Source organism: Poecilia reticulata, chromosome 7 (assembly GCF_904066995.2).
Source record: "Poecilia reticulata chromosome 7, P_reticulata-male-v2, whole genome shotgun sequence".
Lineage (NCBI taxonomy): Eukaryota > Metazoa > Chordata > Actinopteri > Cyprinodontiformes > Poeciliidae > Poecilia > Poecilia reticulata.
Window position 1 is genome coordinate 32,444,814 of NC_088836.1, and position 23,011 is coordinate 32,467,824.

At 51.8% G+C, this 23,011-nt stretch overlaps 2 protein-coding genes and 1 long non-coding RNA gene across 6 annotated transcripts in view; 2 read left to right on the forward strand and 1 right to left on the reverse strand.

The window, feature by feature from the left end:
* On the forward strand, positions 1-20,266 carry irak1 (interleukin-1 receptor-associated kinase 1). 3 transcript variants are annotated; one of them, XM_081609472.1, is made up of 14 exons: positions 2-326; positions 4,907-5,074; positions 5,145-5,228; positions 5,308-5,591; positions 8,335-8,399; positions 8,466-8,580; positions 8,713-8,831; positions 10,982-11,192; positions 11,289-11,357; positions 16,577-16,664; positions 16,742-16,836; positions 18,618-19,161; positions 19,231-19,329; positions 19,919-20,266. In XM_081609472.1, the coding sequence occupies exons 1-14, from the start codon at positions 215-217 to the stop codon at positions 19,996-19,998; spliced, it is 2,133 nt and encodes a 710-aa protein (XP_081465598.1). In that variant the 5' UTR covers positions 2-214; the 3' UTR covers positions 19,999-20,266. The 3 variants fall into 3 exon arrangements, with proteins under 3 accessions (XP_081465595.1, XP_081465597.1, XP_081465598.1); XM_081609469.1 differs by having other exon boundaries at positions 1-326; positions 8,466-8,831; positions 19,231-20,266; XM_081609471.1 differs by lacking the exon at positions 19,231-19,329 and having other exon boundaries at positions 1-326; positions 8,466-8,831.
* Positions 8,733-23,011, reverse strand: part of LOC145552344 (uncharacterized) — a 17,481-nt gene continuing 3,202 nt past the window's right edge. Inside the window, exons 3-5 of the long non-coding RNA XR_014088375.1 lie at positions 11,050-11,354; positions 10,889-10,937; positions 8,733-8,847 (exon numbers count right to left, since the gene is read on the reverse strand). This is a non-coding gene — a long non-coding RNA (uncharacterized LOC145552344). The remainder of the gene's footprint in view (positions 8,848-10,888; positions 10,938-11,049; positions 11,355-23,011) is intronic.
* The window catches only part of hcfc1b (host cell factor C1b), a 12,757-nt gene continuing 12,010 nt past the window's right edge, over positions 22,265-23,011 (forward strand). The window contains exon 1 of one of the 2 annotated variants that reach the window (XM_081609438.1): positions 22,265-22,997. In XM_081609438.1, the coding sequence (XP_081465564.1) occupies positions 22,817-22,997 (181 nt within the window). In that variant the 5' untranslated portion in view covers positions 22,265-22,816. The remainder of the gene's footprint in view (positions 22,998-23,011) is intronic. The other variant, XM_081609439.1, reaches the window with a different exon arrangement.

The following is a 23,011-nucleotide window of genomic DNA, read 5'->3' on the forward strand; positions in this document are numbered from 1 at the left end:
GGTTCTACCTGTTCGAACCAGGAGACGTTACTTCTACTGGTGCAGCGCAGGCTTTTATTGTGACACGTCACACAGGAAGCGGCTCTTGGTGCCTGGCGCTTGTGAGCACTGTGAACGGAAGTTGCCGCAGATCAGAAGTTCTGAAGTTGGTCAGTCCGGAGAGTTATCGGGCTGGTTCTGATGTGACCCGGTCCGGCTCGGTTCGGTCAGAAACATGTCAGAGGGAGACCCGCGGGCTTACTTCCTGTTCCAGCTGCCCTCCTCGGTCCACTGCGAGTTCTGCCGGGTCATGGATGGACTGCTGGACCTGGACTGGACCCGGTTCGGTGAGTAACACACTCAGAACCATCCGAACAGCTGGAGGCGGCACCGAAACCATCGGACTTATCGGGTTTTACACCTGAGTCACGTGATCATTTGGGTCCTGGCGTTCAGGTGAGGTTCCGTTAGCAGGGCGTGGTTCTGTCTGGAGGTTCTGGTCGGTTCGGTAGCAGCGCCAGTAAAAACCAACTACGTCCCTCTTTAAAGATTGGAGCGGACAGAGTTTTTCCTTAACATGTGGTTCTGGTGCCGGGTTTGGGTCAGAACTGTAGAACCGGGTCCTGATGAGAGGAACATGGAGCTGAATCAGATTCATAGGTTCAGAACTTTCTGATCCCCAACAGCAGCAGGACCAAACTGGGTCAGAACCAGCCAGGAGGATAAACACACGGTCCATTAAGACCAGAACCAGGTCGACCCTGCCGGGGGTTCTGTAGAAACATCACTAACAGTGACGGGTTGGTACCTAGAGAGATCCAACTCATGGTTTAGAAGGTTTTTCATTGTGTAACTGGGATGGTCCAACAGAACCGCCTGGGTTCTGAGACTCTACAGCAGAACCAATAGGATCTGAGTCGGCTTCGGCCTCCACCGGGTTTATTTCACTCCTCATTGTTTTGGTTCTAACAGAACCAAAGGTCCGTTTGAGGACAGTCTCAGAACCAGCTTCAGGTTTTATCAACAGAACTGCAGAACCTTCTCAGAGTGACCCGGCAGTTCTGGTTCTGTTGACGGTTCTGATGCTCAGCTGTCCTCAAGCTGGGTCAGAACCGGTTCTGGAACTAAAACTGAGGATAGTCAGGTCATTGGTGAGTAGCAGGAACCTAAAGAACTTGGTCTAAATAATGTTAGTAATAATGTTATTAATGTTAATGTTAGTAATAACATCTTTAATCTTAGTAAAAATGTCTTTAATGTTAGTAATAATGTTATTAGTGTCAGTAATAACATCTTTAATGTTAATAATGTTATTAATGTCAGTAATAACATCATTAATCTTAGTAATAACGTCTTTAATGTTAGTAATAATGTCATTAATGTTATTAATAATGTTTTTAATCTTAGTAATAACATCATTAATCTTGGTAAAAATGTCTTTAATGTTAGTACTAATGTTATTAGTGTCAGTAATATCTTTAATGTTAATGTTATTAATGTTATTAATAATGTTATTAATGTCAGTAATAACGTCATTAATCTTAGTAAAAATGTCTTTAATGTTAGTACTGTTATTAGTGTCAGTAATATCTTTAATGTTAATGTTATTAATGTTATTAATAATGTTATTAATCTTAGTAATAACATCTTTAATGTTAGTAACGATGATAATCTGTGGAGTCAGGTTATGGTTCAGGCCTTGGATTAAATCAGTGAATGAAACAGGAAGTTTAATCTGAAGCTGGACTCATCCTGTGAACCTCTGTTAGAATCAAACTGATTTTTGTGATATTTTCATTTTATTTGTTTGAATCAAATGAATAAAATCATAAAAAATGTCAGAGATTACAGAGGAATCTGACCCGGATAATCAGGGCAGGTTTTGTTTTTCATCCACTGTTAACAGTGAATCATTTCAGGCTGATTCTTTTGATTCTTTTCCATTTATCATTTTTCATGTTCTCCATTTGTCCACAGCAAGTGATTGTTGCTCCAACAACAAACGGCTGCATGGAAAACGATGCTTTGCTGCGTGTCTTTCTGTCTACAACAGTAAAATCATTCTGGGGTTATTTCACCGCAGAGGAGATTCTTCTTTTTCTGGAGCCAGTTTTCTACGTTCTATTGTCAAATGTATTAACACATTTCATATAAATGTGTTTTTATTATGATTAATTTTTTTTTTTTACCATCCTGGTATTTTGGTTCCCTGAGCCACTTAGGACTCTACATGCTGAGGGAAGTACAGAAAGTTTACAATTTTGAGGACATTTTTAAACTGAGGAAAAGTTGGACAGGAAAAGTTGGACAGGAAAAGTTGGACAGGAAAAGGGTCTTCATACGCCACCATGTTGGTTCTGGTTGTTCTAAGTGCATACTGGTTATTTTAGACACTTGAAACCAACAGTGAGCTAAAGTTGTAAAGGGGAACCATCTGCTCCAGCCGTGACACGAGAACCTGAAGCGGAACCACAGGGAACTGAAAGTCCCCGACCAACAAGCTGCTCTTGAACTCATCTCAACATGAACCTGAGGAGATCCGGCCATCCGGGCCCCTGTTTCGCCTCAGTCAGTTCTGGTATCCAGATGGACATCTAGGCGCCTAGATGTCCATCTGATGGATGGACACCATCAGGACGCAAATAACAGCAGGTAGAGAAAAAGAAGGAAGGGACCACCAAGCACGGAGCCTTGGGGAACTCTGCAGGAAAGAGACAAAAGAAGCAGGCCCGGCAGCGTTGGGGGGCGTTGGGGGGCATGGCCCGCCCAGAGTCAGCCGTGCCCCCCAGGACTGGAAGCTGTTTGCTGTTTTTACCTCAGAATGGCCAACTCTCTGTTATTCCTATATCGGTTTGATGCAGTAGGAGCTTCTGCACTTCCCATGTCTGGGCCTTCTGTCACTATATCAGCAGTTAAAACTAGGGATGGTCCGATCAGGTTTTTTGCTGCCGATTCCGATACCGATCACCCATGAGGCCGATCTCTGCTGATCACCTGGATTAGCAGAATGCCAGGAGGAGGCAGATCGATTTTTTCCCCCAGAGATGATCTATCTTATGTTATTACAGAGCGAAAGTTTTAATCATATGTAAAATCTTTTATTGTTTGCTTAAGTTACGTGGGTGAGTGTTGTAGCTGCTTTACCTGCTCTTTGGAGACCAGCTGCTGCTGGGTGGAGCTTCAGGTGTGTTAGAATCATGGCAGCAAAACGCAAAGAACTTTGCAGTTTGTCCCCCAAACTAACCGACTGCTGGATGCAGGTAATGTTAGCTAAAAGGTGACTAGCTAATGTTAGCTAAAAGGTGACTAGCCAATGTTAGCTAAAAGGTGACTAGCTAATGTTAGCTAAAAGGTGACTAGCCAATGTTAGCTAAAAGGTGACTAGCCAATGTTAGCTAAAAGGTGACTAGCTAATGTTAGCTAAAAGGTGACTAGCCAATGTTAGCTAAAAGGTGACTAGCTAATGTTAGCTAAAAGGTGACTAGCTAATGTTAGCTAAAAGGTGACTAGCCAATGTTAGCTAAAAGGTGACTAGCCAATGTTAGCTAAAAGGTGACTAGCCAACACCAATACAGCACCGTAAGCTTGTTAACTAGCAGCCAGTAGGCTACTGAGGTCGTCTATGTTCAGCAGTGGGTAGTACTTGTTACATTCACATGAGTAACTTTTTTGGAAAACAAAAAAAGTAGTTTTACTGCACAGTACCTTTTTCTTTTACTTGAGTAAAAGATTCATTTTGCCCCCCAAAATAAGCCGATGCCCCCCGATAAACTCTTCTGGAGCCGAGGCTGAAAAGAAGAAGGTCATTACAGAGAAGGATTCTCCACAGGAGCAAATCCAATTACAGTCACTTGAACAGCAGAACTGTCCACCTGATGTCCACCTGATGTCCCACTGATGTCCACCTGATGTCCACCTGATGTCCCACTGATGTCCACCTGATGTCCACCTGATGTCCCACTGATGTCCACCTGATGTCCCACTGATGTCCCACTGATGTCCGCCTGATGTCCACCTGATGTCCCACTCTTGTCCGCCGTCATGCGGTCTGCGGTCCTCCATGCCAGGACACAGTCCCGCCCTCCTGTTTTGCCTCAGTCAGTTCTGGTATTCCAGGCACCTGGATGATTTTCCTCCTGTGTGTGAATCATTCTCTTCTTCTTCTCCTGTCTCTTTCCTGTGGAGTGCCACAAGTCTCCATGCTTGGTCCCTTCCTTTTCCTCTCTCTCTTTGTGTCAATCATCACCAAACACAACCTGTTATTTCTCTGCTATGCAGATGATAAACTGCTGATCTCCATCTGGATCTCAGAACCAGTGACTCGTGTTTGACTCGGATCAGATGTTTTCAGAACAAACTCAGTGTTTCATGTCTGGGCGTTGGAGTCGTTGGAGTCGTTGGAGTCGTTGGAGTCGTTGGAGTCGTTGGAGGCGTTGGAGGCGTTGGAGGCGTTGGAGTCGTTGGAGGCGTTGGAGGCGTTGGAGTCGTTGGAGTCGTTGGAGGCGTTGGAGGCGTTGGAGTCGTTGGAGGCGTTGCGTCTCTCAGTGGCGTCTCTACAGTCAGACATTGTGTCAAACTTTAAACTTGACAAACAAATGATGTCTTATTTATTGAGACGAGTTTCTTGCTCTTACGGCTCCTGACCCAAACAAAAAGTTTGAAGTCATGACAAACATTTGTTTCCGGGCCGTTCCTAATTTAACCCTTTGCTGACGCAAGCTAAACGCCGCCGCCGCCTCTTCTGCCTTCATGGCGACTCTGGAATCACTGGCATCCCATTCGGATCAGGATGGGCTAAACTGGTCCGGTTCCGTTGGGTTTAACTCTTCCAGCGGCTGGAGGACATGATGACCGCCGTTTCTCTGCTGCCGCTTGACTCAGACTGCGGTCCTGGTTCTGATCCGGTCGGTCGGTTCTGTCCCCACAGCCTCGGAGGTCCTCAGGGACCAGACGGCGGTGCGCCTGGCCAACCGGAGGGAGCAGCGGACCGACTGGGTCATGAGCAACTGGGGCAACAGGAACGGCCGAGTCGGGGAGTTGGTCGACCTTCTGGAGTCTCTGCAGCTTTTCAGACCGCGGGACATCATCCTGAGCTGTGAGTTGACCCCTGACCCCTGACCCCTGACCTGTAGAGCAGTTTGACCTTCAGCTCCGATTCTCTGCAGGGATGCGGAACCTGAGTCGTCCTCCTCCTCTTCCTCCCGCTCTTCCTCCTCCTCCGTATGAACCGTCAGCAGCTCAGTCCACAGGTAAGACCCGGCAGGTGTGACATCACTGCAGCGCTCTGATTGGTCGGATGGGCTGATGATGTCACTGCTCTACCTTCAGCTGAGTGTCCAGAAAGGAAACCGCTGCCTGGCCCGGCGCCGCCCCCTGTCAACCTGTTCTCTGAGCCCCACCAGCCGCCCCCCAGGCCTCCCGCCGCTACTGATGATGTCATGCCTCCATCGCCATGCAGCGCCATCACCACCATCAACTGCTGGACGTATGAAGAGGTGCATGCTGGGACGCGAGGCTTCTCCCCCAGCCTTCAGGTCGGGGAGGGCGGCTTCGGCGTTGTTTACCGAGCGACGCTCAGCAACATGGACTGCGCCGTCAAGAGACTCCGACAGGTCAGCCAATCACAGCGCAGCGCAGAGTCATGTGCTTCCAGACACAACAGCCTTGTCCGAGTTCAGGGTCTGCGTCCTCCGGAGGCCGGTTAGGTCATCGGCTGGGTCCGGTGTATCCTTCACAGCTCACCATATCCCATAATTCATTGCGGGTCCAAACCGGGCGTTCAGGCAAAGTGGCAACGACGGTGAATACGGGGGCGGAGCCAGAGGGGGGCGCCCCCCCACTGGCCAGAGGGGGGGTCCCGCCCCCCTCTGGCTCCGCCCCTGGGTGAAGAGCGGCAGATTATTTTCTGTTACGCTTTAAGTGACACATGATTTTTACAGCATTTTTAGGTGAGAAGTCTAAATATCTGCTCCTTCATCAATACGTCACCAATGACATGTCGGGATGTCTGCTGCATCACCAGCCCTTCTCGCTCTGCTGCATCACCAGCCCTTCTCGCTCTGCTAGCCCTTCTCGCTCTGCTGCATCACCAGCCGTTCTCGCTCTGCTGCGTCACCAGCCCTTCTCGCTGCGTCACCAGCCCTTCTCGCTCTGCTGCGTCACCAGCCCTTCTCGCTGCGTCACCAGCCCTTCTCGCTCCGCTGCGTCACCAGCCCATCTCGCTCTGCTGCGTCACCAGCCCTTCTCGCTGCGTCACCAGCCCTTCTCGCTCCGCTGCGTCACCAGCCGTTCTCGCTCTGCTGCGTCACCAGCCCTTCTCGCTCCGCTGCGTCACCAGCCCTTCTCGCTCCGCTGCGTCACCAGCCCTTCTCGCTCCGCTGCGTCACCAGCCCATCTCGCTCTGCTGCGTCACCAGCCCTTCTCGCTGCGTCACCAGCCGTTCTCGCTCCGCTGCGTCACCAGCCCTTCTCGCTCTGCTGCGTCACCAGCCCTTCTCGCTGCGTCACCAGCCCTTCTCGCTGCGTCACCAGCCCATCTCGCTCTGCTGCGTCACCAGCCCTTCTCGCTGCGTCACCAGCCGTTCTCGCTCCGCTGCGTCACCAGCCCTTCTCGCTCCGCTGCGTCACCAGCCCTTCTCGCTGCGTCACCAGCCCTTCTCGCTCCGCTGCGTCACCAGCCCTTCTCGCTCCGCTGCGTCACCAGCCCTTCTCGCTGCGTCACCAGCCCTTCTCGCTGCGTCACCAGCCCTTCTCGCTGCGTCACCAGCCCTTCTCGCTGCGTCACCAGCCCTTCTCGCTCCGCTGCGTCACCAGCCCTTCTCGCTCCGCTGCGTCACCAGCCCTTCTCGCTCCGCTGCGTCACCAGCCCTTCTCGCTCCGCTGCGTCACCAGCCCTTCTCGCTCCGCTGCGTCACCAGCCCTTCTCGCTCCGCTGCGTCACCAGCCCTTCTCGCTCCGCTGCGTCACCAGCCCTTCTCGCTCCGCTGCGTCACCAGCCCTTCTCGCTCCGCTGCGTCACCAGCCCTTCTCGCTCCGCTGCGTCACCAGCCCTTCTCGCTCCGCTGCGTCACCAGCCCTTCTCGCTCCGCTGCGTCACCAGCCCTTCTCGCTCCGCTGCGTCACCAGCCCTTCTCGCTCCGCTGCGTCACCAGCCCTTCTCGCTCCGCTGCGTCACCAGGCCTTCTCGCTCTGCTGCGTCACCAGCCCTTCTCGCTGCGTCACCTGCCCTTCTCGCTCCGCTGTGTCACCAGCCCTTCTCGCTGCGTCACCAGCCCTTCTCGCTCCGCTGCGTCACCAGCCCTTCTCGCTCTGCTGCGTCACCAGCCCTTCTCGCTCCGCTGCGTCACCAGCCCTTCTCGCTCTGCTGCGTCACCTGCGTATACGTTATGAATAATATTTAAATCTGTCATCTCTGCTTACCGTATTTTCTGGACTATAAGGCGCAGGCTAAAACCTGAGGTCAACAAAACAAAGGGAACGGAAACAAAGCAGTGAGTTCAGTTTAACTTTATTCCACTATGTAACAAAACACGTTATTTTTATTCTTCTTCCTCAAATCTTCCTCCTCTGTGTCTGAACTGAACATCCAACATACCCGGTTCCCCCTCATTGTTGTCGGAGTCGTTTCCAGGTTCAGCTACGATGCGGCTTCAGCGAAGCTCTGATGACAGTGAGGCAGATCCATCCAGTCCATCCACACCTGGCGGCGTAACTCGCCCGGCGCCGCGTCTCAGTAAACGTGTGTTCAGTCTGGCGTCCATCGCTCCCTCGCCGCTCGCCGCTTCTGTTTGAACGGCCTGTTTACACCGATGTCCAGCGGTTGGAGTTTTTTGTTAATCCTCCCGGAATGACGGCAAACATTAGTTTGCTTCACTTCCTTTTCCACAGCAGCAGTGAGATGGATGAAGTCGCAGATGAAGAGAGACGGTGGTGGTGGAAAAACCTGTCTGGTTTTTACCGAGGCTGCAGAACTCTGACAACGATCCTGATCGGTTTATCGCTGCCAGCGTCCTGCTGCACACGTTACGTCTGTATCAGGGACAGATGTTGGAATTCAGTTCACACATCAGGAGCACTGCTGATGTTTGAGAACATTTAAGGCTTTTAGTCCTTATAGTCCGGAAAATACGGTACTTTACTTATTTTTCAATAAATAAATAATAATGTGTAAGTTAATCATATTAAAGAAGGGGAGGATAAATAAGTTTCTACTTTTGCTCAACACCTTTTCAATCAGTTGTCTCAATGTATGTCCAGGTATTTGAATTGTGAGTATGAAATAAATAAACTGTATAAATGAGGTTTGTAGAGGACTTGTCTGCATTGACTAACCTGAAGCTGCTGCTGCTGCTGGCAGGACGGCCAGATGGACTGGACTCTCCTCAGGAAAAGCTTCCAGACCGAAGTGGAGAACCTGTCGAAGTGAGTCCCGCCGTCAGAGTGAAGCGGAGCGCACCGCTCAGACATGAACACGCGTGTTGCTTTCAGGTTCAGACATCCCAACATCGTAGACCTGCTGGGCTTCAGTGAAGGAGCCGGAGGACTGATGTGTCTGATCTACAGCTACATGCAGAACCGCTCCCTGGAGGACCAGCTGCAGAACGTAACTCGCTGCCTCCATGTTGCTCAGTGTTCGATTGGTGACTGCAGTGAGCTGTCAGCATGTGGTGGTGGCAGCGGTTTGTCTACTCCAGGCGTGTTTCCGTCGGTTCCAGGCGTATCTTGTATCTTCCAGGCGCCGGGTCTCTCGTGGCCTGACCGGGTCAGCATCGTTGAAGGAGCGGCAGCAGCTCTTCAGTTCCTGCACCGGCCGCCGTCGCATCAGGAGCCGCTGATCCATGGAGACGTCAAGAGGTCAGGAAATCTGTTCCTGCTGACCATTTGGCAACATCAGCATGTAGAGCAGCTCATTGCCATGTTCTGATCCGACGACAGAACCGCCTGCATCTGCGACAGTACCGCAGACACAGGCGGTTCTGATCCGACGACAGAACCGCCTGTATCTGCGACAGAACCGCAGACGCAGGCGGTTCTGATCCGACGACAGAACCGCCTGTATCTGTGGTTCTGTCGCAGATACAGGCGGTTCTGATCCGACGACAGAACCACAGATACAGACAGAACCGCCTGTCTCTGCGACAGTACCGCAGATACAGGCGGTTCTGATCCGACGACAGAACCGCCTGTCTCTGCGACAGTACCGCAGATACAGGCGGTTCTGATCCGACGACAGAACCGCCTGTGTCTGCGACAGAACCGCAGACACAGGCGGTTCTGATCCGACGACAGAACCGCCTGTATCTGCGACAGAACCGCAGAGACAGGCGGTTCTGATCCGACGACAGAACCGCCTGTATCTGCGACAGTACCGCAGATACAGGCGGTTCTGATCCGACGACAGAACCACAGATACAGACAGAACCGCCTGTCTCTGCGACAGTACCGCAGATACAGGCGGTTCTGATCCGACGACAGAACCACAGATACAGACAGAACCGCCTGTCTCTGCGACAGTACCGCAGATACAGGCGGTTCTGATCCGACGACAGAACCGCCTGTCTCTACGACAGTACCGCAGATACAGCGGTTCTGATCCGACGACAGAACCGCCTGTCTCTGCGACAGTACCGCAGACACAGGCGGTTCTGATCCGACGACAGAACCGCCTGTCTCTGCGACAGAACCGCAGACGCAGGCGGTTCTGATCCGACGACAGAACCGCCTGCATCTGCGACAGTACCGCAGATACAGGCGGTTCTGATCCGACGACAGAACCACAGATACAGACAGAACCGCCTGTCTCTGCGACAGTACCGCAGATACAGGCGGTTCTGATCCGACGACAGAACCGCCTGTCTCTGCGACAGTACCGCAGATACAGGCGGTTCTGATCCGACGACAGAACCGCCTGTGTCTGCGACAGAACCGCAGACACAGGCGGTTCTGATCCGACGACAGAACCGCCTGTATCTGCGACAGAACCGCAGACACAGGCGGTTCTGATCCGACGACAGAACCGCCTGTATCTGCGACAGTACCGCAGACACAGGCGGTTCTGATCCGACGACAGAACCGCCTGTATCTGCGACAGAACCGCAGACGCAGGCGGTTCTGATCCGACGACAGAACCGCCTGCATCTGCGACAGAACCGCAGATACAGGCGGTTCTGATCCGACGACAGAACCACAGATACAGACAGAACCGCCTGTCTCTGCGACAGTACCGCAGATACAGGCGGTTCTGATCCGACGACAGAACCGCCTGTCTCTGCGACAGTACCGCAGATACAGGCGGTTCTGATCCGACGACAGAACCGCCTGTGTCTGCGACAGAACCGCAGACACAGGCGGTTCTGATCCGACGACAGAACCGCCTGTATCTGCGACAGAACCGCAGAGACAGGCGGTTCTGATCCGACGACAGAACCGCCTGTATCTGCGACAGTACCGCAGATACAGGCGGTTCTGATCCGACGACAGAACCACAGATACAGACAGAACCGCCTGTCTCTGCGACAGTACCGCAGATACAGGCGGTTCTGATCCGACGACAGAACCGCCTGTCTCTGCGACAGTACCGCAGATACAGGCGGTTCTGATCCGACGACAGAACCGCCTGTGTCTGCGACAGAACCGCAGACACAGGCGGTTCTGATCCGACGACAGAACCGCCTGTATCTGCGACAGAACCGCAGACACAGGCGGTTCTGATCCGACGACAGAACCGCAGATACAGACAGAACCGCCTGTATCTGCTGGTTTTATACAACTGATGTCCTAGTCAAAGGTTTCTGGTTGCTTTGACTGGTCCTTCTGGTAAAAGAAAGAGAAACGCTGCCACCTGCAGGAGGGATTGAATGGACTGGTTCTCCCCAGAAACGGTCTATTCAGAACCAGAACCAGTACATTACCCGAGGCCAGGGGAACATCACCAGAGCTTCCTCGGTGCTGGGATGAGCTCTGAGACCAGAATGAAGCTCTTATTTCCTTCCATGTCTCTGCAGTTCCAACATCCTGCTGGACCAGCATTTGGTACCGAAGCTTTCGGACTTCGGTCTGGCCCGGTACGTACCGCAGAACACGGCCGGCTGCTCGACGCAGACGGCCTCTGTGGGCAAAACCACGACGGTGAGAGGAACGCTGGCCTATCTGCCCGACGAGTACGTGAGGAGAGGAGAGCTGTGCACGGCGGTGGACGTCTACAGCTTTGGAGTGGTGAGACGCCCAGGGGTTGATGGGAAATGCAGTCCGCCGCGTTCTGTCTTTCCACACATGTCTCAACAGGGCCTGAACGTGTCCTGTGTGTTTCAGGTGCTGCTGGAGGTTCTGACGGGCCGCCGAGCTCTGGAGCAGGACGGGAGGTCTGAAGACCGATACCTGGTGAGAGCAATGACCGGGGGATCAGGTGACCTGGTGACCTGGTGACATGGTGACATGGTGACATGGTGACATGGGGACATGGTGACATATTGACCTGGTGACATGTTGACATGGTGACATGGTGACATGGTGACATGTTGACATGGTGACATGGTGACCTGGTGACATGGTGACCTGGTGACATGGTGACATGGTGACCTGGTGACATGGTCACCTGGTGACATGGTGACATGGTGACCTGGTGACATATTGACCTGGTGACATGTTGACATGGTGACCTGGTGACATGGTGACATGGTGACATGGTGACATGGTGACATGGTGACCTGGTGACATGGTGACATGGGGACCTGGTGACATATTGACCTGGTGACATGTTGACATGGTGACATGGTGACCTGGTGACATGGTGACCTGGTGACATGTTGACATGGTGACATGGTGACCTGGTGACATGGTGACATGGTGACATGGTGACCTGGTGACATGGTGACCTGGTGACATGGTGACCTGGTGACCTGGTGACCTGGTGACATGGTGACCTGGTGACATGGTGACATGGTGACCTGGTGACCTGGTGACCTGGTGACATGGTGACCTGGTGACATGGTGACCTGGTGACATGGTGACATGGTGACCTGGTGACATGGTGACCTGGTGACATGGTGACATGGTGACCTGGTGACCTGGTGACCTGGTGACATGGTGACCTGGTGACATGGTGACATGGTGACCTGGTGACATGGTGACCTGGTGACATGGTGACATGGTGACATATTGACCTGTTGACATGGTGACCTGGTGACATGGTGACCTGGTGACATGGTGACATATTGACCTGGTGACATGTTGACATGGTGACCTGGTGACCTGGTGACATGGTGACCTGGTGACATGGTGACATATTGACCTGGTGACCTGGTGACATGGTGACCTGGTGACCTGGTGACATGGTGACCTGGTGACATGGTGACCTGGTGACATGGTGACATGGTGACCTGGTGACCTGGTGACCATGGTGACATGGTGACCTGGTGACATGGTGACCTGGTGACCTGGTGACATGGTGACCTGTGACTGGTGACTGGTACCTGGTGACTGGTGACATGGTGACCTGGTGACCTGGTGACATGGTGACATGGTGACCTGGTGACATGGTGACCTGGTGACCTGGTGACATGGTGACATGGTGACATGGTGACCTGGTGACATGGTGACATGGTGACCTGGTGACATGGTGACCTGGTGACATGGTGACCTGGTGACATGGTGACCTGGTGACATGTTGACATGGTGACCTGGTGACATGGTGACCTGGTGACATGGTGACCTGGTGACATGGTGACCTGGTGACATGTTGACATGGTGACCTGGTGACATGGTGACCTGGTGACATATTGACCTGTTGACATGGTGACCTGGTGACATGTTGACATATTGACCTGTTGACATGGTGACATGGTGACCTGGTGACATGGTGACATGTTGACATGGTGACCTGGTGACATGGTGACCTGGTGACATGGTGACATAGTGACCTGGTGACATGGTGACATGGTGACCTGGTGACATGGTGACCTGGTGACATGGTGACATATTGACCTGGTGACATGGTGACATGTTGACATATTGACCTGTTGACATGGTGACATGGTGACCTGGTGACATGGTGACCTGGTGACATGGTGACATGGTGACATATTGACCTGTTGACATGGTGACATGGTGACATATTGACCTGTTGACATGGTGACATGGTGACCTGGTGACATGGTGACCTGGTGACATGGTGACATATTGACATGGTGACCTGGTGACATGGTGACATGTTGACCTGGTGACATGGTGACATATTGACCTGTTGACATGGTGACATGGTGACCTGGTGACATGGTGACCTGGTGACATGGTGACATATTGACCTGGTGACATGGTGACATGTTGACATATTGACCTGTTGACATGGTGACATGGTGACCTGGTGACATGGTGACCTGGTGACATGGTGACATATTGACCTGGTGACATGGTGACATGTTGACATATTGACCTGTTGACATGGTGACATGGTGACCTGGTGACATGGTGACCTGGTGACATGGTGACATATTGACCTGTTGACATGGTGACATGGTGACATGGTGACATGGTGACATGGTGACATGGTGACATGGTGACCTGGTGACATGGTGACCTGGTGACATGGTGACATATTGACCTGGTGACATGGTGACATGTTGACATGGTGACCTGGTGACCTGGTGACATGGTGACATGGTGACCTGGTGACATGGTGACCTGGTGACATGGTGACATATTGACCTGGTGACCTGGTGACATGGTGACATGGTGACCTGGTGACCTGGTGACATGGTGACCTGGTGACCTGGTGACATGGTGACCTGGTGACATGGTGACCTGGTGACATGGTGACCTGGTGACCTGGTGACATGGTGACCTGGTGACCTGGTGACATGGTGACCTGGTGACATGGTGACATGGTGACCTGGTGACATGGTGACATGGTGACCTGGTGACATGGTGACATGGTGACCTGGTGACATGGTGACCTGGTGACATGGTGACATATTGACCTGGTGACATGGTGACATGGTGACATGTTGACATGGTGACCTGGTGACCTGGTGACATGGTGACCTGGTGACCTGGTGACATGGTGACATGTTGACATATTGACCTGTTGACATGGTGACCTGGTGACATGGTGACCTGGTGACATGTTGACATATTGACCTGGTGACATGGTGACATGGTGACATGTTGACATGGTGACCTGGTGACATGGTGACATGGTGACCTGGTGACATGGTGACCTGGTGACATGGTGACATGGTGACCTGGTGACCTGGTGACATGGTGACCTGGTGACATGGTGACCTGGTGACATGGTGACCTGGTGACATGGTGACATGGTGACCTGGTGACATGGTGACATGGTGACCTGGTGACATGGTGACATGGTGACCTGGTGACATGGTGACATGGTGACCTGGTGACATGGTGACCTGGTGACATGGTGACATGGTGACCTGGTGACATGGTGACCTGGTGACATGGTGACATGGTGACCTGGTGACATGGTGACATGGTGACCTGGTGACATGGTGACATGGTGACATGGTGACATGGTGACATGGTGACCTGGTGACATGTTGACCTGGTGACATGTTGACATGGTGACATGGTGACATGTTGACCTGGTGACATGGTGACCTGGTGACATGGTGACATGGTGACCTGGTGACATGGTGACATGGTGACCTGGTGACATGTTGACATGGTGACCTGGTGACATGGTGACATGGTGACATGGTGACCTGGTGACATGGTGACCTGGTGACATGGTGACATGGTGACCTGGTGACATGGTGACATGGTGACATGGTGACCTGGTGACATGGTGACATGGTGACCTGGTGACCTGGTGACATGGTGACATGGTGACCTGGTGACATGGTGACATGGTGACCTGGTGACATGGTGACATGGTGACCTGGTGACATGGTGACATGGTGACCTGGTGACATGGTGACATGGTGACATGGTGACCTGGTGACATGGTGACATGGTGACATGGTGACCTGGTGACATGGTGACATGGTGACCTGGTGACATGGCTGGTGACAAACTGGTGACATGTTGACCTGGGACATGGTGACCTGGTGACATGGTGACATGGTGACCTGGTGACATGGTGACATGGTGACCTGGTGACATGGTGACCTGGTGACATGGTGACATGGTGACATGGTGACCTGGTGACATGGTGACCTGGTGACATATTGACCTGGTGACATGGTGACATGGTGACATGGTGACCTGGTGACATGGTGACCTGGTGACATGGTGACCTGTTGACCTGGTGACATGGTGACCTGGTGACATGGTGACTGGTGACATGGTGACATGGTCACCTGGTGACATGGTGACATGGTGACCTGGTGACAATGGTGACATGGTGACAGGTACCTGGTGACATGGACTGGTGACCATGGTGACAGGTGACCTGGTGACATGGTGACATGGTGACCTGGTGACATGGTGACCTGTTGACATGGTGACATGGTGACATGGTGACATGGTGACCTGGTGACATGTTGACATGGTGACATGGTGACCTGGTGACATGGTGACATGGTGACCTGGTGACATGGTGACCTGGTGACATGTTGACATGGTGACATGGTGACATGGTGACCTGGTGACATGGTGACATGGTGACATGTTGACATGGTGACATGGTGACATGGTGACCTGGTGACATGGTGACATGGTGACATGGTGACCTGGTGACATGGTGACCTGGTGACATGGTGACCTGGTGACATGTTGACATGGTGACCTGGTGACATGGTGACATGGTGACATGGTGACCTGGTGACATGGTGACCTGGTGACATGTTGACATGGTGACATGGTGACATGGTGACATGGTGACATGGTGACATGGTGACATGGTGACCTGGTGACATGTTGACATGGTGACATGTTGACATGGTGACCTGGTGACATGGTGACATGGTGACATGGTGGTGACATGGTGACCTGGTGACATGTTGACATGGTGACATGGTGACATGGTGACCTGGTGACATGGTGACATGGTGACCTGGTGACATGGTGACATGTTGACATGGTGACATGTTGACATGGTGACATGGTGACCTGGTGACATGTTGACATGGTGACATGTTGACATGGTGACATGGTGACATGGTGACATGGTGACATGGTGACCTGGTGACATGGTGACCTGGTGACATGGTGACATGGTGACATGGTGACCTGGTGACATGGTGACATGGTGACATGGTGACATGGTGACATGGTGACCTGGTGACATGTTGACATATTGACCTGTTGGAGTCAGAACTAAGACGAAAGGAGAGGTGGAACATCACCACCCCACCCAGTGAGCCGCCTCAGGGTGTGGTTACCCAGAACCCTCCATTCCTTTTGGTTTAAGCAACCGGTTCCCCCGTTACACTGCCAGAAGCCCCCTGTAGGCCCTTCGCCCCCTTCCAGGCGCTTCACCCCCAGTCCCTGCTGAACCAGCAGGAGTTCAGGCCCCTGCCTTCGCCCTACACCCACCCAGCCTCCTCTCCATGGCGTGTCTGCTATAACGTGACATTTTTGTGTAAGGGCTGATGTGTCTGGGTCTTGGTTGTGATATCAACTGGTTCTGGTTCTGGTTGCAGAGGGACCTTGTGGTCGAAGTTGATGATGGTCCAAACAGTTCGACCCCAGATGCCTGGAGGAGACACCTGGACCAACGGCTGACTGCAGGTTGGTGTCAGAGCTCAGGTTCTGGTGTTGCTTTTGACAGTTCCGGCTCTGTGTTCACCTAGCTGTTCTGCTGCCAGGGGGCGCCGCTGAGCCTGATGGGTACCTGCAGGTGGCAGCGTTGGCCAGAAAGTGTCTGAACAGGCAGAGGAAGAAGAGACCGGCAATGACTGAGGTCAGAAACCTGAAAAACAACATGGAGGACGAGTTCTAGTTCAGGTTCTCTTCCTAAACTAGAACAAACTAATCAGTGTAGGCAGATCTCTGAGTCTGCAGCCCCCAGGTTCAAGTCTAGACTCTACCAGGTCTAGACTCTACCAGGTCTAGACTCTACCAGGTCTAGACTCTACCAGGTCCAGGTCTAGACTCTACCAGGTCTAGACTCTACCAGGTCTAGACTCTCCCAGGTTCAGGTCTAGACTCTACCAGGTCTAGACTCTCCCAGGTTCAGGTCTAGACTCTACCAGGTCTAGACCCTACCTGGTCTAGACTCTCCCAGGTTCAGGTCTAGACTCTACCAGGTCTAGACTCTACCAGGTCCAGGTCTAGACTCTACCAGGTTCAGGTCTAGACTCTACCAGGTCTAGACTCTACCAGGTCTAGACTCTCCCAGGTTCAGGTCTAGACTCTACCAGGTCTAGACTCTACCAGGTCTAGACTCTACCAGGTCCAGGTCTAGACTCTACCAGGTCTAGACTCTACCAGGTCCAGGTCTAGACTCTACCAGGTCTAGACTCTACCAGGTTCAGGTCTAGACTCTACCAGGTCTAGACTCTACCAGGTTCAGGTCTAGACTCTACCAGGTCTAGACTCTCCCAGGTTCAGGTCTAGACTCTACCAGGTCTAGACTCTACCAGGTCTAGACTCTACCAGGTTCAGGTCTAGACTCTACCAGGTCTAGACTCTACCAGGTCTAGACTCTACCAGGTTCAGGTCTAGACTCTACCAGGTCTAGACTCTACCAGGTCCAGGTCTAGACTCTACCAGGTCTAGACTCTACCAGGTTCAGGTCTAGACTCTACCAGGTCTAGACTCTACCAGGTCTAGACTCTCCCAGGTTCAGGTCTAGACTCTACCAGGTCTAGACTCTACCAGGTCTAGACTCTACCAGGTCCAGGTCTAGACTCTACCAGGTCTAGACTCTACCAGGTCCAGGTCTAGACTCTACCAGGTCTAGACTCTACCAGGTTCAGGTCTAGACTCTACCAGGTCTAGACTCTACCAGGTTCAGGTCTAGACTCTACCAGGTCTAGACTCTCCCAGGTTCAGGTCTAGACTCTACCAGGTCTAGACTCTACCAGGTCTAGACTCTCCCAGGTTCAGGTCTAGACTCTACCAGGTCTAGACTCTACCAGGTCTAGACTCTACCAGGTTCAGGTCTAGACTCTACCAGGTCTAGACTCTACCAGGTTCAGGTCTAGACTCTACCAGGTCTAGACTCTACCAGGTTCAGGTCTAGACTCTACCAGGTCTAGACTCTACCAGGTCTAGACTCTACCAGGTCTAGACTCTCCCAGGTTCAGGTCTAGACTCTACCAGGTCTAGACTCTACCAGGTCTAGACTCTCCCAGGTTCAGGTCTAGACTCTACCAGGTCTAGACTCTACCAGGTCTAGACTCTCCCAGGTTCAGGTCTAGACTCTACCAGGTCTAGACTCTACCAGGTCTAGACTCTCCCAGGTTCAGGTCTAGACTCTACCAGGTCTAGACTCTCCCAGGTTCAGGTCTAGACTCTACCAGGTCTAGACTCTACCAGGTCTAGACTCTACCAGGTCTAGACTCTCCCAGGTTCAGGTCTAGACTCTACCAGGTCTAGACTCTACCAGGTCTAGACTCTCCCAGGTTCAGGTCTAGACTCTACCAGGTCTAGACTCTACCAGGTCTAGACTCTACCAGGTTCAGGTCTAGACTCTACCAGGTTCAGGTCTAGGTTTTCACATCGTTCTTTCCTCCTCAGGTCTTCTGCCACCTGAAGAACCTCTGCTGCGATGTGAGGATGACCTCCTCCTCTTCCTCGGCGCCCCGGCTCCCCCAGCTGCCCTACCATTCCTTCCCCAACCCCCCCCGCTCCCTGGACTCCTGTGTAAAAGCCGTTTCCCAGCAACTGGGACCATCAGAACAGACCTGCCCTGTCTCCCAGTACGACTCTTCCTCCTCCTCCTCTTCCTCGTCGTTTGGGGCCCTCGCCCCGCCTCACCCGCTGCAGTCCTCCTGTCTCGGTTCCATCCCCCCCTCGTCTTCCCCCTGCCCCTCGCTCGCTGGCCCGTGCGAAACCGACGAGAGCCGGGGGTTCTCTCAGTATGACTTCCAGTTTCGGTCCAACGGAACCAGCTGCAGGTTCCAGAACCCAGCCGGGTCTGCAGAGTCCCAGCTGACCCAGCCCTCTGTTCCCACCGAGGACCTGTATAACTTCCCATCCCCTCCCAGCAGCGGCTCTGGACCCGCGGCGGCTGGGTTTTCCCCAGCGCTGTCGTTACAGTCCACCACGGCCGGACTCTCAGGTAGGCGGCAAAGACTCGCTTTGGTTCAGGTGTGTCCAATGAACTGTTCATAAGACTGTGTTCGTTCAGTTCCTGTGAATCCCAGCAAACAGCGACTGTTGGACAAGAAGAGTCAGTACGAAGCGGGTCTGATCAGAACCCCAGAACTGCTGTCCTTGGACGACCTCTGTACGTAACGCCACACACTCACACACATTTCAATCCTCAAAGGGACCCTGGATTTTCTTTCCCACCGAAGCAGAAAGACCCAACCGCTGCAGGAGGCCTGGAGTTTGAGGCCACGGCTCTACATCCTGACAGAACCAGTGGTCTGTCAGGAGAACCGGCTCGTTGTCGTCCTCGTTTGTAAGTCGCTCTGGACAAAAGCTTCTGCTGATATTTGGACTTTATCGACCGTTGGTGAATAATCCCTGAACTCCAACTCGCCCAGCAGTGAAGCTGCTGATTGCTCCAGAACAATGGACTCTGGTATTCATGGGGCTAACAGCAGATACACATCAGAACCGATCTGTTCTAATGTCAGACATCACTGTGAGGGGCCAGCAGAATCAGAACCACTTCAATCCCTTTGGATCAACATCCATGTTGCTCATCAGCTGAACAGACGTTTGGCTGAGGCGGTTCTGACCCGCTGGCTTCCCAACGTTACTTGTTTTCTGGTTCTTGTTCAGAGTCTGTTTAAAAGTCTGGGAGGTTCGGGTCAGGAGGGATAAAGTCCGGTCCGTCTCTGATCCGTGTCGTGTTTGTGTTTCCTCAGACGGAGGGAGGAGCGCTGCAGATCTCCGCGGACCAGAGGAGAGTGATGAGTTGGAGTATCTTCCTGCTGGTCGCTCCTGACGGTTCCCGGGAATGCTTCGTCGTTCCGACTCATTAATCCTATCGTATGCACAGGGGCGGTTCAGGAACGCCGAGGTTCTGTTGCCTTCTGGACCCGAAACACTCGTTCAGTCAGACATTAGGAATCTGTCCTGACCCACTCAGACAGAACCGGGGTTCTCCTGCAGAACGCTGGGATCCGCTCAGATCGATCTGATCAGCCATATTTAATAATGTTTGTGGAACTTTATGATTTTATAATGATAAATAAAAACGGCACATTGCAGAAGGCGTGTTTGATTTGTGTCGCAGAAACACAAACTGCATCAGCTGCTCACTCAGAACCAGAACCAGGCCAGCATACCAGTACACTGAGTCACAACCTGAACCAGTTTGTGTTCCTGAAGAAGAACTGTTCCTCTGAACAGTTCACTGGTTCTGGTTCCGTGTTATTGTGCATCACTTTGCTGGTCCAGTTCTCGGACTCCATGGTACCTGATGCTGGTTCCAGTTTGAAGTTACGGCACACGCAGACTCGTTGCCATGGCAACCGACAACAACACAACTTTATCATCAGGATTCAGGACCAAAAACACTCAAACGTTACCCTACATAGAGCAGAACATTCGGTTCGTTACAGTTTTCGGTTTTTAGGCTTGATGTGTATTTTGCTTTTAGTAAATGATCACGTGGTAGATTAGCCACCGCTGCTATTAGCCACCCCTGCTATTAACCACGCTAACTAGATTAGCCACCACTGCTATTAGCCACGCTAACTCAGCAGTGATTAGCCACTGCTGTTATTAGCCACCGCTGCTATTAGCCACGCTAACTCAGCGGTGATTAGCCACTGCTGTTATTAGCCACTGCTGCTATTAGCCACGCTAACTCAGCGGTGGTAGATTAGCTACCGCTGCTATTAGCCACCCCTGCTATTAACCACGCTAACTAGATTAGCCACCACTGCTATTAGCCACGCTAACTCAGCGGTGGTAGATTAGCTCATTTAAACACCTGCTGTATTGAAGATCTGTCAGTTTTTGTGTAGATCGCCTTTTTTATTTTAAGCTGAACCAAAACACACCTTATTCCACAGCACATCTATATGTTAAGTTAGTCAAAGTCAAGCATAACTGACCTACTTCCCTCTCCCTCGCTATTTTTCCTTAGTTAAAACTTATTTCTCACCTTGTTATCTACTCATAGTGCAGACAGTTCATAGCACTGCATCCTTTTTATATGAGCTCACATTTAAGTCTAGCAGGGAAATGGGGGCGGGAACTTGCGTGGGTGACGTCATGCTGCAAGGAGTCTAGTTTAAAATAACATTCAGTTCAGAATATCGTGATATATATCATGTATCGTGATATCGCAAAAAAAATAAAATAAAATCAGGATATGAGATTTTCCTCATATCCCCCAGCCCTAATCCAGTTCTTTACTATCATGGCCGATTTAACGCCATCCAGATCAAGTGACAGAGTAAAGAAAAACACTTACAGCCTTAAAAACATTAGGAGGCTTACTGGGTAAACTGCCGAACTTTATATATAAAAATTCCCTTCTCTCTCTCTCTCTCTCTCTCTCTCTCTCTCTCTCTCTCTCTCTCTCTCTCTCTCTCTCTCTCTCTCTCTCTCTCTCTCTCTCTCTCTCTCTCTCTCTCTCTCTCTCTCTCTCTCTCTCTCTCTCTCTCTCTCTCTCTCTCTCTCTCTCCCTCCCTCCCTCCCTCCCTCCCAGAGGCCTGGGAGCTTGATGTTTCTCCTCCAGTACCTTTGCTGCACATTTCTGGACTGAGATGTCTGATGTTGTTCCTGTTTGAGCCGCTGCTCCAGTCTGGGGGTGACTGTCTGCCCCGAGGGCCCCGATGACCACAGGCACCACTGTGGTCTTCACCTTCCAGGTCTTTTCCAGTTCCTCCCTGAGTTCCTGGTATTTCTCCAGTTTCTCCAGTTTTTCCTGATGTTGTATCACTTGGTGTTGCTACATCCACCACAACGGCTTTCCTCTGTTCTTTATCCACCACCACAAAGTCCGGTTGGTTCTCCATCACTATCTTGTCTGGATCTGAAGTCCCCCAGGATCTTAGCTCGGTCGTTCTCCACCACCTTTGGGGTTTTTCCCCACTCTGATCTCGGGGCTTCCAGTCCATATTCTGTCCATATATAACTGCAATATAGAACATTGCAGTTATCAGAAACAGAAATATTGTATGTAGCTGCTAAACAAAGTAAGGCCAGACAATGACATGTTCTGACAAGGAGCAATTTATTCAGCAGTACTTATTAAATGTAACTTTGTTTTCCATTCCAATAAATACATGTTCTATGGACAATTAGGTTTTAACAGGGCAATTGAACTGAAGCTGTCCCATCTCCAAAAAATCTCATTGAAGTGGTTGTAGATTCAAGCTTGTCTCAATACTTTGGGCTATAGGGTGATAAAAAACTTATTTTTCAGTTCAAGTTTCAAAAAGCTTCATTTAGTCATCAGTGTTTGGAAGAACAGCACGTTTAAGAGGGACCACTATCAGGATCTTTTTATCTTCATTTTATCATGATTACAACTGGAAGCCATTTTTCGCATCTCCCAGCCAGCAGGGGGCACCAAGACGCCATAAACTGTAAACCTCGACGGAGAAGAAGAATGGCGTTAGCTGCTAGCTGTTGTTAGCAGAGCTCCAGGACAACGCGGCCTGCAGAAGCGGGGAACCGTGAGTGGTTCTGGCCGCTCTGAGGACCTTGTTGAGGAGCCGGTTGGATCAGAACCAGCCGGTCCAAAAGAAGCAAATGGTAAAACCATAAAAGTTCGGCTGAATCTGTATCAGACCGACGGTGAGCCCATGGAGACCCTCACTGAGACCCTCGCTGTGCTGCAGCCCCGCTGGAAGCGGGTCCTGGGCTGGACCGGCCCGGTTCCGCGACCCAGGCACGGACACCGGGCCGTTTCCATCAAGGAGCTGATGGTTGTGTTCGGAGGGGGAAACGAGGGAATCGTGGACGAGCTCCACGTCTATAACACAGGTGGGTCCGAACGG

Coding starts and splice junctions, on each gene's coding strand:
- irak1 (XM_081609469.1), top strand. CDS start 215: ATGTCAGAGGGAGACCCGCGGGCTTACTTCCTGTTCCAGCTGCCCTCC. Junction 327..4,906: donor CCTGGACTGGACCCGGTTCG/GTGAGTAACACA, acceptor CTGTCCCCACAG/CCTCGGAGGTCCTCAGGGAC. Junction 11,358..16,576: donor GGTCTGAAGACCGATACCTG/GTGAGAGCAATG, acceptor TTCTGGTTGCAG/AGGGACCTTGTGGTCGAAGT.